The sequence below is a fragment of the Pieris brassicae genome, chromosome 7, assembly GCF_905147105.1.
Source record: "Pieris brassicae chromosome 7, ilPieBrab1.1, whole genome shotgun sequence".
NCBI classification, from domain to species: Eukaryota; Metazoa; Arthropoda; class Insecta; order Lepidoptera; family Pieridae; genus Pieris; species Pieris brassicae.
In genome coordinates, this window is record NC_059671.1 from 8,984,637 (window position 1) to 9,004,296 (window position 19,660).

Here is a 19,660-nt window from a genome sequence, read left to right on the forward strand (position 1 = left end):
AGTTACAACAAGGACCAAGGCAAAGGAGGAGAAGAGGACACCTTAGAACACGTTGGAGATAAAAGTGAACGGAGAAAGAAATCCATAGAGGAATTGGAAAAATCTGATACCCGTAAATTGTCAACAATTTATTTTTATTAATTATAACATTAAACGCATTAATAAAATTGTCACACGCACGTGCACTGTAATACACTGTGATAACATATGTGAACGAGATCTAGACACAAAAATATTGCGGCTTGCGAAATGGACTAATAACGACGTCATCGGCTTTTACGACCAAATACGAGTAGTCCTTTCGTCATATCAGATTCTGACTGTAGCTATCTAATGTATATAGAATTTAGATAATTTGCTATGTATTCAAAAATGTATTATAAAGTGACTCCACGGTACCGATACTATAACACGGACATTCAATGCCGTCAAGTACATTTTTATATATTATAGTATCAGTTTATCGATATTAATTACGCTATGGGCGAGGTTAGGTGCGGTTTATTGCTCTACAAGTTATATGATGATAAACGATAAGACCAGAGATTGCCTGGAAGTATGATTAATAATGTAGTAGAATTTGATTAATGTAAAAAGTATTTGAAAACTAATTACGAGACTGATAATTTGACGCGCAAACGAGCCAACGGGAAACCGAGTCAGCACAGCCGATTGACACCCTTTTCTAGTTTGTGCGTTGCCGGCCTTTGAGATAGAGTAGGCTCTAACTTTGAATAGTTGGAGGTTGTATCTCTCAGGGAAGACCCCTCACGGGAGTCGATTCCACGGTTCATTAAATCGCAAAAGAAAGTGCCTTGTGTAACAGAATGTGGAAGACTTCCAGCCATCAAGGTGATGTTGTTGAAATTTTGCATTGATACGGCTCGTACTGTGTTGAAATTGTGTTGACGTGAGTTATTAAGTACGATGTTTTATGTTTCTTAAGCAGGGAAAAAATACGATACGAGTATGTGTTCTCACAGTAAAATCTGATTATAGCTAAAGAAAAACGATTGCACCAATACTGATGTTATATATGAAGACATCGATAGCTTTTTGTGCTATCAGTGAACTCTACATCTTCTATGAATGCCTGGTACAACAAAGAACATATATATTTGTTCTGGTTGATAATATATACATATGTGAATACTGTACACTCACGTCTAATAAATTATAATTATTATTAGTATATTTGTAATAATGTATGTTATAAACTGTACAACTCTATCTGAAATTTAACTACTGACTGGTACTGGGACTGAGAAGACGTATGAACGGGTAATTTCAGACGACTTTATTCAGAGAAAATAAGCTTAAAAATAAATTAACCTTAGATTTCATTGAGAACAAAATCAGATAATCTCAGTCGTCAGTAGTTAAATTTCAGATAGAGTTGCACAGTTTATAACACACATTATTACAAATATACTAATAATAAATATAATTTATTAGACGTGAGTGTACAGTATTCACATATGTATATATTATCAACCAGAACAAATATATATATTCTTTGTTTTACCAGGCATTCATAGAAGATGTAGAGTTCACTGATAGCACAAAAAGGTATCGATTATGTATCGTTATCTTGGTTTATCGGTTACGTACGATAAGGCCCGTCCTGAATGTTTGCACTCGGCTCTACTAAATATTTGCACTTTTTAACACCAGTAAATATAATTTTCTTCAATAACAATGTTTTTATTTCAGTAAACAACATAGGCACCTAACTTTTAAAAATTCTGTTTTTGAATAATTCATACATAGGCATGACAATCAAATAATTAAAACGCATTATTTAAAAGTTTTGTACAATTAAATACGCCTTAATTAAGTAATAGTGACATCATTCCAATTCAAAGTAATTAAAAACGGTGACAGTGGTCACAGTTATATTTCTGGGGTGATATTTGAGCACAGAACTCATATAAATGCATCAACTAAATTGGACCATTTGAAAGGCTTTAAGTTTTATTTTTCTTGAAAGGAATATGTTACATACTAATAATATTAAAAGATAAAAAATATTAGTTCCATTTAAGTAAACTTTTGCAACTACTTAACTGTTATCAAATATTTTTTATGCCAGTCAAATTATTCCTGTGGGACAATGACATTTCATTGTAATTAATTTATGTCTTTTCCGGTTGCTAAGTTAACAGGACCCAGAGGAATTTGTCTTTGTACAGGACATGAATCTACGACCTACAGGTTTATGTTGTATCTATTGGTTACTTGCTAGTATATTGCTAATCATGGGCAGTGGAAAATAAATGTTGCTTAGCTGAAGATATTGAAGATTTTCTGAAAATGCCAAGAATAATCATGTTATATTTATAAAATGACTCAATAAATAATTCCTGTTATACTGCGCTGTATTGTCAATATTCAATTACAACCTTGAATCTAATTTAATGAATTCTACTTATATGAATCAATGAGTTTCAGTAGATAGCCATGACTTTTAATTATAGTATTAGTACTAAGGTAGTCTAGCACCTCATCAAACCCCCTTTGTTTATTTTTGTCCTGAGTTTAGAACCTTACTCCTATTTCACAACATGCAATAGTGAATGGTTATACAATTGTTTTTATAATTTTTGCCACTAAGACATGAATGAGCCTATATAGTTCAGTAAACTTGTCATAGGATAATTACTATTTTTAAAACCAATATCATTAATAGTAAAAATACTTTGACTATTACTAAACACTAAAGTCAAAGAAGATACGGCAAAAGTACAAAGACACTTATGGAACTTAAAATAATTTATAAGGCATATAATTTTATAATATAACTGTTATGTTACTATTGTAATTGATAACTTTAAGCTAGATCACAAATTAAAATTTTTAAAAAGTTTTAAAACTACCTAACTTGAAAAAGGACAATAAGTGGGACCTATATAGAATGTTATTACATTTGTTATTCTTCGGTTAACCATTATCAGCCATAAAAACTATCAAATTTTAAACAAGATAATAAAATATTTCACAAGTCCTAAATATGGCCCTGGCCTATTTTATTAACAGCATAAAAACATCTTATCTCTGTGCAAACACCATGGGTGATAACAATAATGATTGCTTGATGATTTAAGTTAAATAGATATTTAATAGCAATAATATATTTATGAATCAATTAGTTGTTTATATTATTCAGAAAATATTTGTTCTCAAGTTAATTAATAACCTATAACCGGGCTTAAAATTATGTTATATTTAATTTTTAAATTTATCTTTATCATATAAAAATACTTATATAGAAGAAAAAGGAGGAGTGTTTGTCCCCAATAAAGGAGTACTGGGAAGAGCTTTTGTAAAAATAAGGATAAAAACTAGAAAAATACACTATCAAAAATATGATAAGAGGATTGTTAATATTATAAACATATTATTTTATATAACTTAGAAAATAGGATTTTATTCAAGACTACAAAGTGGTGTTCTGCAACTTTGAGATTGTAACAATCAAATTTCAGAAGTTATAACTTATTTATGCCAAGCAGATGACACATGAATAGAACACTTGAATAATGCAGCAACATTAGTTACTAGGTACTCACCTTACGGAAAGCGAACAACTCATTCTGAAGCTTCTGCCGTTCAGCAGAGGGTTGTTGCCCCTTGCCTCGTATGAATTTTAACATTCTGCCCGCCTGTAACAAGATAATCACTTAGCACTATGCACAAACACTACCAAAACAAACATACAATCACAACCCTACCATTTTTCATGCTAGGTTAACTGTGACACAAGCAAATCAACCGGCAGCGAAAAGCCGACTGAGTTTAGATTTAGATTGGTACGCTAGTCTCGACAATCAGCCTGTCATAATCGTGCTAACGCCGAGCACCGCCTAGCCCGCACCCAGATAACATTTGGGTTGAATCATATGATTACAGTAAGATAACATTTATGAATACATGCTATTTGATAATCATGAAAAAGACAATTTTTTGTAAAAATTACTTTGTATCTGAATTAAATTCTAGCCAACGCCTGTCAAACAGGTTACATGTTGTTTGCCGGGATGACTACCTTATTGAAAGCTGAATCATATTGAAGAACATTTAAGTAATGCACTACACCTACCTAATTAGGACAGCTTGAAGATTTTTATTGATAAAATCAATTTTTTAAAACTTCAGACAACTTACAACGTTACAAATAAGTACATTTACAAACACAAAGCTGAAAACACAAAAGTCAATTTTCGGTACAATACCTATACGCGTCAAACACCGAAACTGACGCGCAGCGTTACAATTTACAAAAGCACGCTCATTTGACATTTGATGTTGAAATGAATAGTCTGCATTCTCCATTTTGTCAGTGACAGCCGTCATCTGTCGCTGTCAAATTTAATGACTTGACAGAGAAGGTAGGCAATATTTTACAATACAGCTTAACAAACCCAACTCTGTTAAAGTTTGGGCATTCAGTAATAAAATTGATCGAATAAATAAAAAATTGTGGTTGACGTATCTATGCGTACATAAACATTTAGGTACAGTCATTTTCATGAAAGAAGACCCCCAGACGCAGCACTGTGCTCGCGTGACATAATGTTGCCATTTATGAGCAAAATATTTACCTATATTACATTTAGCATAATATGTAATTTAATTATATTTACTAAATTTCTGTTATGTCTATTATTATTTACTTAAATAAGCTGTGTTCTACTAAAAATAATAAATTGTTATAATCAGTTATGTAGTAAATATTTATTTTATGGACCAAATATTGAAAGTTCTATAGAAAACCATTTCTCACGAGGTTTGTCTGTCCTCATAGCTTTCCATCGCTTTTGGCTAATAACTGGGAGGTCCGGAAGCTAAAGAATATTTGTGACAGGGCTCACCCACTACAGCAAACAAAGCTCACTTTAGAAAGCATACGCCTATGTTAAATTATAAATTATGCTAACGGATCACGATAGCCTAACGTGAGCTAGGGATTCAATTTCAAAGAAACAATAAAATCTTTTTCGTGAGGAAAAAATCTTAATCATATTTTCTCTTATAATTGTATAATGGGAAAAGGACATGACTTAAAAAAGGGGCTAGGTAGTTGCCGTACATAGATGTAAGTAGGGAGGCAACATTGTTAGCGGTATGTGTCGAGCGAAGCATAACCGCGAAACTATATTATCTTGTTAGGAATCGAGAGAAGACGCCGCTACTTACCTACGTTTGTGGATATATTGTTCTGTGCATATTTTCAGGCCATACGATACGTCTAATACAGTGAACACGTTTTTTATTTAATATTAATAAATCCATAAGTAACAATAATTTATTTATTTTAATAAACTATGCTCAACGTATATATTTTGTAAAAATATAAATTCTTCTTGTTTTGCGTATGTATAAATATGGTTTAGCGAGTTTACGACTACTTTTGGTAAGTATTTGGGTTTGTTACAAGATAACAAAGTGTACGCTATATAGTGAAAATAATATTGGCATAATTTTATAGTTTTCTCCAAACTTTAACATGAATATTTCAAAATGTTTAATTGATATTCAAAAACTTAAAGAACAAATGCGTCGCTTATAACTCTGTGGTTTCTAATCTTAAATTTCTAGTTTATTGATTCGAGGTTGTGATTTAGAGGAATAATATTGCATAAAGTTGAAGCAATGGTAGTATTGTCCGCACTCTTAGATAGCTTCATTTTTACACATTTATTTTGTTCTGAATGCAATGCATCTTTATTTTAAGGATAAACTATAGAAGAATTAATAAAAATATGTTCGTATATGTTGAATTTTTCCAAAACGGCGTTGTTCAAAAGTTTTGAATTAAATTAATTATTTAATTATGAATCGTAGAGTTATCGTATCGTATCATATAATGATGTTTCCCCGTCGGCGACGTTACCATGGCTACATCGATTGCTGAGCGCATCGCCGCTTGCATCTGCACAACAACCTAATAAGCGGTGAGAAGTTGTTTCTCTCAGACAGCTTTATGAAATTGTCTGACAAATTGCTTGCTACGTGGCTTTTACAATTAAGGTTGACTCTTTAATTAAAACAGACTGAATTACGTGGAAAATGTTAAATAATTTATTGTCTTGTTTACAGTATAACTTTAAATATTTTTTTGCACAGTCAAGATAATTATTAGTCACACAAGATAATTATTACATTTAGCTTATAGTCTGTGACTACAGACTTTGTCAAACGTTGTTGTTATTGTTACATTACTTATGTTGTTGATATTATTACATTATGTAGTCAACTATTACATTTATTTCTATAATAATGGTTGCACATTCAAAATTAACTTAATTATTATTCATCAATCAATCAATCTCCTTCGTGCCTTCTCCATCTACACGACACTGGCGTGTACCTTGTGCCCAGTTGGCACAAATACATGCCATAAACAAGAATTGAATTGAATAATCATTGTTGATCAAGCATTCTGTTACAAATTCGTCTATGAAATTTGATATAAATATTTTGACACATTTCATTCCTGAAATTTCAAACAAGAATTTATAGGACAATCCGCATTCCGCATTCATACCAGCAATTATAATGAAATAAGTGCAATTGGTATATTTTTGTATTCAATTCGGTTCGGTTCAAAAATTCAACACACCTTTTACGATGGTTGATGGACGCGTAATTTCTACATAAGCCTACGTCACATTATTCAAAGAGAATACAGTTTTAAATATCGTTGCAATTCTCTGTATATAAAACTGTATTGATGTATATCGAATTTGCTGTAAGCTCCAAAAATTACCTTTTACATAAATTTAATTAGAAAAAGAATACCGCATCGATTATTTTTGATCTTGGTCTTACGATGGAAAAAAGAGATAGGATTTTATCGATTTAACTAAGTTTTTTACAGGCAGCTGAAGTTGAATGTTTCGAAATTAGAGTCCAGGGGATTTGAGTGTCCCTAAACCGAAAGAAAATTTATACAGAATTACCCATTTTATTTTTCTTGTTTTTATTAAGACGGACGAAAAAAAAACATTTTTAGGTCTAATTTTCAGATTTGTGTATCCGTCATTTAATTTATCTAATTATCTTATTTGCCATAAGGAGAAGAATTTGGCTTAGGCCACCCTCATCACTTAGGGATATAAAAGATTTTTAAATCGAACCGTGTCGGACGTTATATATATAAATAGATAAATTTATATTCTATGAAGTTATAGGTCTGAAGTGTTTTTTTTTAATAAAAATAGATACATACATGTACAATATATTAAAAGTTTAGAGCAGTGTGGCTTCAGCGTGCGACGCTCATCCCTGAGGTCGTAGGTTGCATCCCCGGCAGTGCACCAATGGACCTTCTTTCTATGTGCACATTTAAGACACGCTTAAACGGTGATTAAAAATTTCGTGAGGAAACCGGCTTGCCTTAGACCCAAATTGACAAATTATCATGAAACAGGTACTGAAATTGAAGCCCATGCTTGAAAATCTTGTAGATCAGTGGCTTTAAGTCAGATTGCGAAACCATGAACAATTTTGAAGCCCTATAGTGCGTTATATGACTTTCATGTTTCATGTACGATGCGATATTATTTAAATTTAATTTTGTTTATCTCAGGACTTTAATTAAGTTAAGAAATCTGAACGCTTCGGTTATAAATCACATTATTCTCTTCGAGTAGTTGAAGTTTATTATTCTCCTCAGTAAGTACTAGATTAGTTTTTAATTAGATTTCTTTATTATATATATATATACTCTGTATTTTAAAACGATGAGAATATTATTCCTACTTCAATTTATCAAGTATACGAAATATAAAGTAAATATCGCGTGGAAACCTTTGAAGTCAAATTTTATACCCAAGTCTGGACATGACCACAAGCTATAAGGCTAACCAGCTTCTTGCCAACTAACAATTTTAATAAAACCGATGTAGACATAAAGAATTGTATTCGGTTGTATTATAGAATAGTAATAATTTCTACAAGATAACCCATAAAAAACTGAGTTCGCTTGGCTTAGGCCCGTGTGAAACAGTGTACCTGGATTGATTCATTCAATCATAAGCTAAAGTAAAAAGTTGCCAATCATTATATACTTATAATAATGAGCCTTTATTTATCCACATGTAATTTACATGCATAAGATGCGGCCCATGTCCGGGAAAAGGCCGTCATTATCCAACTTTGCCAGATACGTGTTCAACCTCGTTGATACATCAATCTTTTGGTCTGGTGGGGTTGTTTCTTTGTCCTTTTGGGCTAGTCCATTCGGTTACCGAGATCTGCCATCTGTATAACGGGCTACGTGCTGTGCCCATCTCCATTTAAGTTGTAGGGCATGATGCTCAGCATCTATTATTTTTGTTATTCTTTCACTTTTCTGTTTGTCACTTAGTTTAATTTCACGAATACTTCTTTCTATGGCACGAAGGTATTTTAATTTATTAACGTATTTACAAAAAAGCCTAACATTACGAATGCCACCGTGGTTTTTTTTGTAATAGGAAGCAAAAGGGCTGGAGGCTCACATCACACATGATGTTAAGTAATACCGCACTAATGGACACTTACATTGCCAGAAAGCTCTCAAGTACGTTGCCGGCCTTTCAGGAATTGGTACGCTCTTTATGAACTCTAAGAAATAATTTAGTGGGTAGCTGGTTCCACATAGCGGTGGTTCGCGGCAATAACTGTCTCCAAAAACGCTCTGTTGTGGAACGTCGAGGTTAATGGACACGGCCGGCATATAACTCAGGTCAGTATTAAGATTGGTTGGTATGCTTACACTTAGCCTTGACATTCTATAATTGTAATAGACGCAATAGTGTGTTACGCCATTGTGTCTTCGAAAACTAACAGTAGCAACGATAAATTGTCCGTCGAGCAAACTGACGCAAGGTGTGCTTCTTGTCGGTTCCTATATTGTAAGAAATTGTTATATTAATATAGCCTAAATATTCCGAAACTTTGTGATCTGTGATATTTAATATATTTCCACTACAGTATATCTCGGAGTTCGGGGTGCCTCTTAGCAAACGCCCCTAACCCTTTCTACTGTTCTCTATCCTTTGCGACTCTTTTCTAGTAGCCTATCTTTAATTTAAGTTCGTCCTCTCAGCCCTTGCGTTATCGGGCGTTTTCCGTATATAACGTACCATTCCTTTCAATTTTCCTCCATTTTTCATTCTCTTCTTTCTTTCATTCGGTTCTGCGTAACATTTGACTCGTCCATCTCCATTTCATTTGGATTAGTGAGAATGTCTGTTACACCTGTTCTAGTTCTGCCCGTGTTTCTTAGCTCGTATAATTTTCTTATTCTCAGCATGCTTCTTTCCATGGCTCTTTAGCAGTGTGATAGCATGTCCCTGTGCTGGTTAGAGGGTGCCTAACTTTCGTAGCCATAGACAACAGGAGGATAGAATACAGGTGTTAGACTGCTCATTATTTTTTTGCCGAAATCTGTTGTTTTCATTTGAAATTGTTAGTCCTTTTTTAAATCTATTTATCGTTTATTGTTGTGTTTATTTTTCTTTGTGTATATATTGTTTTGTATGTTATGTAAATATGTGTAACTACATTTTAAATGTGAACATGTAAATTTTATTCAGCAAAGTATTTAATTGCCTAATGAGTCTGAACAAATGGTGCTTAAAAGATTCACCTATGTAATTTATATTTCAACAGCCTTCTTTGAAGAATTTTACAAATTCGTTAAAATAATTTTATTTGCGAGCAAAGAGGTTTCATTCATAACGTCACCAAGTTCAGAGACCAACAAAATTAAATTCCACCAGTATCAGAGAAGCCAGATGAAAATATATAATTAAATCAGATTTTACCTTAACATCGGCTCGTGGAAATTCCTTAGACGTTTTATATCTCTAATCATTTGCTTTCACGTGAATTACGTTATAGGTTTCAGTCAGTATGATTCATTAGAAAATAAAATCATGTTTTAGGGCAACTCGACATAATCGCTTAAATCATTTGCATCGTTGATAAATTCTTTTGCAAAAAGAAGAAAACGGGCACCAAAGGAAAGATAGGTTTTAAAGTCGATTTTAGATAATTAAATGAAATGTAGTGTCTGATGTAGTCTGTAGCTATATTTATAATCGTTTTTATTAATTTATATTAACTAGCGGCCAATAAGAAGTGGTCGGCAATAAAGACAAGAAGATTTTTTACTTTTTAAAATCAATAATTATACAAATGTAAACACGTTATAATGAGTGTTGAATCCTTCTAGGCATGCTTTCCACTCGGCCCGGGACCATAACTAACTCCGTGAGCACCGTGTAGCTCGACTTCAGTTTGCTCAAAACTGTGCAGTACTGTTCTGAACAGATCCAGTGATAGTGTTAAAGAGATTTTAGCTATATTGCTAGTAATAGTGTAACTTGTTTTAATAAGAAAGTCGAGCTTGTGAATAGTTTGAATTTCACTTTACTGGATCGAGACTTAGGCGTCGTGAATACTACCCATAGTCTTAACTCTGGGTTCTGGTTTCAGCTGTCAGATTTTTGTGTATGAAGTTTGGCATATTCGACAGCTTATAGCTTTAGTTAATCTATATATATGAATCTCTATTTGCCTCTCTGATTGTTGTGATTGTTATTGTCAGAAGAAGGTTATGAAAGAAAAAAATAAAATATTTGCGCGGAAAATTTGAAAATTTAAGGTTTTGTTTTGTTATGATAGCAATTTTTTTATTATTCTGACTCTTTTGATTCAAAACTTTTTATGTAACATTGACAAAATGCGTGCTACAAATATCGTCAAAGGGGATGTAAGAAAAAATTAATATCGTTTAAAACATTATGCTTCGGTTGGAGTTATTGTATTCACAAAATAATTGCAGTCGCTAATTGTTTGTGGTATTCATCTTGAAAACTTTCACATTTTAAGGTCTAGTTTTATGTCTTCTGTTCCCATTTCGGAATACCAACCAAACTATTTATATACAAAGAATGATATATATCATAAAGCATTTTTAGTTATACGAATTCGAAATCCGAAGACAGGACAACGTCGGTCGGGTTCGCTAGTTTCTGATAAAAGTATGTCAATTTCTTTATACTTTATTTATGTTAATTTCTCCATTGCTCTCTGACAATAGGTTATTTCCATGTCTCACAATAGAAGCGAAAAGCGAATACGGCCCTGCACTCTTTAATGAAGATGACTTGACTTTTAGGCGGTGCATTAAGATTAAGCTCCAAGCATTCTTATTAATTTAAGTTGCCGTAATAAAATTCCATATATGCAGTATATATTTTTCTTACAATAAAATTCACAAAACGAGTGCGACTTTTCATGAATAGAGAATACAGTTGCCTCCATATATATCACACAAGGTTGTGTCTGTCTTCCAATTTCTACGACAACAATTAAAACAATTCTGAGACGAAACATATCTAACTCGTCGTTATATATATTGCTCTCGTAGTAAATAAAGTTATAATCTATTGATTAAGACTTATTACGCCTAGTTCGAATTGAGTACTGTCAATGTCATAAAATTGTCAAACTTTAACAAATTAATCTTGAGAGAAAACCGCTGCGTATATATAACGCTACTCACAAACTACAAATATAAAACAATAAGAAATTGATACAATCTAGCCTATACAATAATTATGGCGAATAGGTAATATTATGTTGAATTTTCTACGATAGGTACTAATGAATTAAACTAAGGTAATGTTCATTAAGAGTCTTAGTGTTCTGTAATGTTTTGAAACTATGTTCATGTGTCCGAGATACCGCACTTGCACATAAATTCACTAAATTAGATTTATTAACTCAAAAGGTTTAGTTCTCTTAAGGCGTCTTATTAGATTATCTATAAAAATACAAAACTGATGTAGGTATATGGAATTATTGTATTTTTTTTAAATACACCAAAATATTTTAAACCAAGTACTTAGAAATGATAATCGCATGCAGACATTATCTAGTCATCCCTTGTCATAAATATGCGTGAAGTACGAGACTGCATGTAGTTTATTCGTGACATCGTACGAGGTATCGATTGCTGGAGGGCAGGACGTACGAAAAACTTAGTAGTTTAAATATAATTAATGTGCGAAAAATTATTTATTATTCGTTAATTACATTTTATCATGATTTATAAAGTAGTCATTTTACCGTAATAATAGTACATAGATAAATCAAGAAGCAACGTTCTAGAAACCCAAATATTTTTCTACTAAACAATTACAATCTAAACACTTCTATGACACAGTAATTTGTACAAAGAAATTGTGCCTTCAGTGACCTTAACCCTTAGTGACTCATTATTTGTATACTAATATTATGTATATACTAGTTGTATTAAGTCTAGGAATTTGCCATGAACCCTGACTAATATGACCTTGGAACTTGGAAATACAAACGGGGCGTAACAAAGGATTTATACATATATTTCTAACAACGCGAATAAATAATTTTCAATACTATTTCTCGCTAGTCATATAGTATTCAATTTATTCCGAACGAATATAAAGAAAATACAATTAAAATTTTACATTTTATATTGAATTTTACATTATAAAGCTGTCCAGACGTTTAGCCGTGTCATTCATACAGACTTTATGACGCGAAATACGACGACAGTTATTACCTTAACTTCTATATAAATGTAAATACTGTGAAAATAAATCTGTTTAAAGCATATTTTATTCATTTACTTACACATTGTATCAATTTCTTATTGTTTTATATTAGTAGTTAGTGAGTAGCGTATATACGCAGCGGTTTTCTCTCAAGATTAATTTGTTAATGTTTGACAATTTTATGACATTGACAGTTCTCAATTCGAACTAGGCGTAATAAGTCTCAATCAATAGATTATAACTTTATTTACTATGAGAGCAATATATATAACTACGAGTCAGATATGTTCGACTGTTTCATCTCAGAACTGACACAACCGAGTGTGATATATAATATATGGAGGCAACTGTATTCTGTTTTTTCTGACAAAAGAAAATTTCGCCATTTCACCCTTGTACATAAAAGTAATGTCGAGCTTCGGGCAATCGCTTCGATTTGCTTTATAACGTTCATGAATATTAAACAGCTGAGTCATAGAGGTAATTGAAATGTACCTTTATTGCGAAATGCAATTTTATTTTTCTTTTTTCGTAATAATTGGATTTGCCGTTGTATTATACTGTAAAGAATCGAAGATTGAAATGGAAACGGGCTTGTCATATAATAAGAGGTATAGAAAAGTGGAACAAAGATATCATATACTGGTTCCCAAGAAAGAGGAGAAGGAAAGCTCAGAACAGAGTAGAGTGGAAAGAAATGCATGAGGCTTTTGCCAAAGTTGGGCAAACAGATGGTTGTCGGTGTCACTAGAGACACTTTTAAGATTAAAATAATGTAAAATTCTTTCTGAATAAAGGCTTAATATATTATTATTATAATACTGTAAAATAAAAATGTGGAATGTCAAAAATCTTTCTCACAAGTTCTACCTGAAACGAGCTTTGTGTAAAAGTGATTTTGAACTGTATTTGTGACTTATGTAAAAGAACACTGTACTACTTTATAAAATGCCGAAGGGGCTTTACGATTATAGTAGCTTTTCACGACCGGTGACTCTTCTGACCCTTTGTTTACAGGCCTTTAAATACAATATACATCCACACTCATTAGGTAACAACTTAAGTTTAATTTATGTTAAAGTATGTAAACGATATGGAGATTATAAATAAATTTCTGTATCAAATTGCAGTTTTTATTATTATCAAATTTAAGGTGACACATATAGAAATACATATTTATAATTGTAATTTATTTTACATTTCATCGTCTTCAAACGTTTATAGAGTTAAACATGTTGAATAGAAATAAATTTCAAGTTCATAAATGTTGTATGTTTTCTACAACTGTTTCTGAGTAAAGTTTTCTTCATACCTATATTTTTTGGTTAATCATAAGAAAAAGTTTCTCATTGATATTATATATTTTTTTTACGATAATGACGTATCTCAACTATGAATTTTGATATATAATAGTGTTAGCGGAGCTTTCCAAAGGCTCTTCTTTGACAAAATCATATGCATCATAATACTCATTCGACACAGCGCAGGTGTTAACTCATGAATTTTTTAACAAGAACACACAAAAGCTTCGTCCCTTAAGCAAAGTTTCGTAACTAAAATGACCGGCGGCGTTCCCGCCCATCCAAAGTACGGTCTCCGGGCGGGCGCGAGAACACTGTTATGTTGTTATGACGATATTTTCAATGGGATCCGTATTGATTTCCATTTCTCTTGAACATACAACATGACAAAAAACTTGGATTGTTTGTGGGTTTTATTCAAAAACACTTTCCTTGTTCACTTAATAAAGTCGATGACTCCTGTTTCAGTACAACAGTGTTAATTAACTTTAGATAGTTATAACATGGATTTTCTCTGATATACCCGCTGTCAGCTTAAAGTTAAACGCGTAGAATTTATATTTGTTGTACATTGTGGATCGCAGAGCCAGTGAAGTGAGTATATAATTAATTTGTGTAAGTTTTGTGCCAAATAATAATAATAACTCAGTGGCTTCAATTGGGCCTGAGATAGCATCAGTATCTCGATATTGTTTAATTTTATAGATAAGTAGGTAAGCTTTCTGTGCCTTCAATGTCATTGATTTTTGAGACATACCGGTTTTCTCACGATGTTGCCTTCATCGTAGGAGCAAGCACTAATTGGGTATATAGAAAGAAAAATCCATTGGTGCACAGCCGTTATCCAAACGTACGATCTTAGAGTTGAGAAAAAGATCTCTCTAAAGATTATTATTGTTGTGTATATTTTGCAATAAAAAGAATATATAAGAAGAAGATAGATATTAGCAATAATCTAATAAGCAGTTTGGCGCTATTTATTACTAACGTTTATCATAGACATAGATAGAATAGAGCTTATACTATATTAAAAACGAATATAGATGTAATCTATACATTTCCTCAAAGAAATATATAGTAATAAATACTCATACTGACTCTCCGGCCTCCAAAACAGAGAAAATTGTAAACTTTATTTGAAAAACGTTTTGTCATTTGTTGCGTTATACCTCCATATATACTCATAAATTTTCCTTATAAAATAAAGCTTTCATTGTCAAGAGAATTCTTTGAACGAAATATTTTAATAAACGCTGAATATATTGTGCAATAAGTATTCACCTATTTACTCTGTCAGTGCCCACAACTGGTGCCCGGGGGAGGCTCACTGCACGTCAAAGAGCTATTCCCGGTAAAATGTTTTTTAAAGGCAATCAGAATTGTGTCACTACTACGAGTTCTCACTAAAAACAATTGAATATTGAAATTAAGTGCAAACTATAACTCTATTAAAAACGACGTAAAAAGCATTTTTATCTTCTTATTTCTTTTTAGTCCTTTTGAGCGCCATAAAGACACATTTCTGCGTCTGTTTCATTGAAATATTTATGGTATTTCAATCCAATTCTATGCCTTCGTGGTTACTAATATAATGCACATTGAACAGGATATACAGTTCATAGGACATAACACAAAGCCTTTACAACAGTACATTATATAATCGTACTCGATACTGCTGCGATATAGAGTAATAGAAACATAACACAACCAATTCATAACATCTAAAAAAGAGCAGTGAACCTGTTTTACTTTCGTAATCATAACAAAAGCCCCATGATTTATAAATTTAATATTTAGCACAAAACCCCTCATCTATTGACGATCGATCTCTTCCACGAAAAAAAAACACTGCAATGCCCGATTTTATAATTAAAGCGTTATAGTAGAAGCTAAGCGAATCATTCAAATTTACGATTAACAGATCTTTTAAACCAATAATAAATATTAAGCGTATAATAGTTCATAATTCTGCCTATAACATACGTAAATCTTCCGCGATAGGAACGCACAAAGACACACTCAAGGTAACATTTTATGGTTTTCTTACATCCAGCTAATTAACCTACAAAGTAATAATTAAAATTATTAAAAAGAAAATCAAAACAAATTCTAAGAGTTTGGTCCTGTGGCAGTGTACCTTTAACGCTGGCAGCAGTCTCGATGGATTGCGATACTTATTCGCTAAGTTCGTTCCTTAACTTAAATCTTTAATAAGCGCCTGTGCACGTGAACCCAACAAAATCATAGTTGGAAACTATCTAATTAATAATAATATCGAATTAAGTGTGGCGGTGAGACGTCGTATGAAGTTAAACCACATTCAGTTATAAAAAATACCAGTTAAAACAAAATGTACCTTAATACCTTTATATATGGTATCTATAAAGTGAATTTTTTCGAGTTCAAATAGTAATCAAACAAAATGCAATAGCGCAGTATGCATCCAATTTCGCTGGCTGTGAAAGGATCTTGGAAAACCAGACAAAAAGTAATCGCAGCGCATGAAGCAAGGAAACTCGATAGCCCCGGCATTTGATTAACAGCATATCGTTTGTTCCTTTACTAAATCGATTTTGATGTAAAACTGTACTTCCCACTTGCATTTTGTATAGCTTAACCAGTCACAAGAGCAATAGAAATGCGTAGGTAAGACCGCAAGAAGGTGGATATTGACTCTTTGTATTACAATTACACTTATAAACCTTTCACTAAAATTATTCATTGATAATAAAAACTTGTAACCCAAACTTTAAAGATTGTATTTAGTGTGAAAGGCATGTGTGATTTCTAGTGAAGTTTTCCTTCACAAGCGAGCGTTTAATATGCATAGACATAATAGTATATTGGTACACAATCTGTGATCGGAAATTTAACCTGAGGCATGAGAGTCGCACTGAAACCACTAATCCAACTCTGCTCACATTGATAAAATGAATTGCAAAATATGTTGCTAAACGCAAAACTCGAAGACGGTTGGAGCAATGGAAGTAATTTTTTTGAACTCTGGAGAAGGTTTCTATCAAGAGAAAAAATTGTGTGTGAACCCTACATACCAACCTAAATATAGTTCCTGGGTCTACTCGAAATAAATTAACAAAATTAAACTAAATTATCTGAGTAAGTAACTCCTAAGCGATCAATTTAGCCAGTCGTTTTATATGTATATAATATTCTGTTAAGAGAATCCTACAAACAATTCTGGGAAGGTGTTTGAACATTCAACACAAAGTCAGGCGTAGTAAATTTTTAACGAGGCAAGTGTGAGAGCTCACTCAAGAGAGCACCTGTGCAGTGTGATCGATACGTGAAGCCTTCGTGCCCTTATTCATTTTACGAACTATTGTTCCAGAACTGAAGGCGCAATTTAAGTTTTTGCGATGCAAATAAATAACATCATTTGTTTGTACCGTGAATGTAGATATGTTTGTTTTCGAATTAGTATAAAAAGATTTTAATTACATAATTGTTGGTTCCTTCCATCATCATTGGATCTCAACAACTGTAAAGCATTCGGACGTCGAGTTTTGTAAATGATATGAAAAGCGATTGAATCCTTTAATCCCTTTTTTCATTAAACATTTTAGAACAATACCGTTGGAAGTGAATCTTTATTGTAAATAATAATATTACGGATGTAGCCGGGGCGTATGTCGCGAGATGCGTAACACGAATGTGATTTTAATTTATGTACCTTTGTAGTAAAAATTTAAGAGATGGAAGAAAGTCCCTGGACATAATGGCATGTAGTAGAGAGTATAAAAAAATCACGACCTCTGAAGGACTACTCGCTACTCTTTTCCATTCTTCCCCGCTATTTCTTTTATTTCTACGTCCCAGGTTTTTGTTGGCAGTCTATTGAAGAACCATTTAATTGTCTCCTTAATAGTGTTTTCAGAATCCTGCCGCACTCACGCCAGCGAAGTCTTCATTTCTCTCTTCATCTTACTTCCATACAAAGTTTGTAATATGGGTATAATTATTTAGTCATCTTACATAGTTTTAACTAAACTAATAAAGGAATCAGTCTCTTTTCGTCATAGCGTATCCACATTGTGAAAGAAATAGACGAAACAGTTCTTTAGTTAAAATATTACAACACTTATTCACAATTATATAAATTTCTTCCTTAAAGTAAACACAAATTGGTTGTTTTACCATTGATAATGTTCGGTTCGGTATTTAATTAGCAAGTGACACTAGACAGATGACTACAAATATTCAAAATTATGTAACCTATTTCAACATACAAAGCAATGTTGACCTAGTGGCTTCAGCGTGCGGCTCTCATCCCCGAGGTCGTAGGTTCGATCCCCGGCTGCGCATCAATGAACTTTCTTTCCATGTGTGCATTTAACGGTGAAGGAAAATATCGTTGTAGCGCCATTGATTTATATTTTATTTCCAACTTACAAATATTTAGGTACATTATTTTTAACCTACATAGTAATCAAAACAAATTTAAAAAGCTTTGTCCCTGTGTGCCTTTAATAATGTCAGCCTAGAGCAGCTTCCCTTGCTGTATTGCGATACACATTTAGTTTTTATATATGAGTGTTTAAAGAAAGAACATTTTTGAAATTATACATAGGTGACTATACTAATAACGCTTCACTACTTTCTCATAGATTCATACAAGTGATAACCTCGAAGAACTATCAAATATTACAAGACAATAAATTACACGCGACAGCAATTTTTCAGCGAACGCAGTAAGACACCGTTATTGATTGACGGAGCTAATGCGTTCTGATTGGTCTAGAAGTTATTGCCCCGCTTATGTTTAGGGAAACAGGGAAATGGGCGCTATGAATCCGGACAAATCGCCGAAATATTTACATAAAGGAAGGGCTTTTAGGATAAAATAATTCTACGTTTTTATTTAGGCACGATCATTATGTTGTTTGTGTTTTGATTAATTCAATTGGTAATTTGTGTGAGTTTTATTGTATATATCGCGAATGTCTAAGAGTGTTATGAAATTTTTATTTATTTACAAATTTATGATCATAATAGCTATCGTGAAATCGATAACCCGATTATTGCAATATGATTTAAATCAAGTTATCAGACAGACAACAATTATTTTATTCTATATAGCGATTGATATCAATTCCTGGTAAATTCACATAAAAATGCAACACATGGACCCGATGTTGCACAGTATTACTCAGCTCGCCGATGAGTTAGATTAATGTACGTATTCGTGAAATATTGCCTTTGCCTTCCCCTTAATAACTCTTGTTGTTATCAAAATTCATCTATATTTTTAGATACATAGTAAACGTTTTAAAGAAATTGTTTGTTTGTTTAGTAATGTTATATACTTCAAACGACCCTCGTACTTTGATTTCTATTATAATGCCCAATTAATGCTAGGAACCAGTGTCACCACTTTTACACTTATCATTTAATTTCCCTATCCACAGGGATATAAAAAATATTTTAGCTTGATCCATTTTTATTACGGTAAAGAATATTGTATAAAATAAAATAAAACAGTGGCCTTAAGTTAATCTTATAGGTGATCAGCCAGATTTGCCAGACACAATCCGTCGACTTTTTGGGTCTAATGCAATCCGGTTTCTTTACGATGTTTTTATTCACCGTTCGAGTGAGTGTTGTAATAGAAGGGCCATTGTTGCACAGCCAGCGATCGAACCTTAGACCTCCGGAAGAATCCATTGCTATTACAAAGAAAATTATATATACCATTTAATTGTATACATGAAAAATCTATGAAGACGTATTTTTCACCCTGATAGATTT

At 32.5% G+C, this 19,660-nt stretch overlaps 1 protein-coding gene across 5 annotated transcripts in view; it reads right to left on the minus strand.

Moving 5' to 3' along the window:
- LOC123711683 (lethal(2) giant larvae protein) overlaps positions 1-4,251 on the minus strand; it is a 50,907-nt gene extending 46,656 nt beyond the window's left edge. For 2 of the 5 annotated variants that reach the window (XM_045664380.1, XM_045664375.1), the window contains exons 1-2: positions 3,732-3,840; positions 3,570-3,662 (exon numbers count right to left, since the gene is read on the minus strand). In XM_045664380.1, coding sequence (XP_045520336.1) covers positions 3,570-3,662; positions 3,732-3,734 — 96 coding nt within the window. In that variant the 5' untranslated portion in view covers positions 3,735-3,840. Of the gene's footprint in view, positions 1-3,569; positions 3,663-3,731; positions 3,842-4,099 lie in introns of those variants that run through there. The other 3 variants (XM_045664379.1, XM_045664378.1, XM_045664377.1) reach the window with 2 other exon arrangements.
- Positions 4,252-19,660: the final 15,409 nt, after the last annotated feature.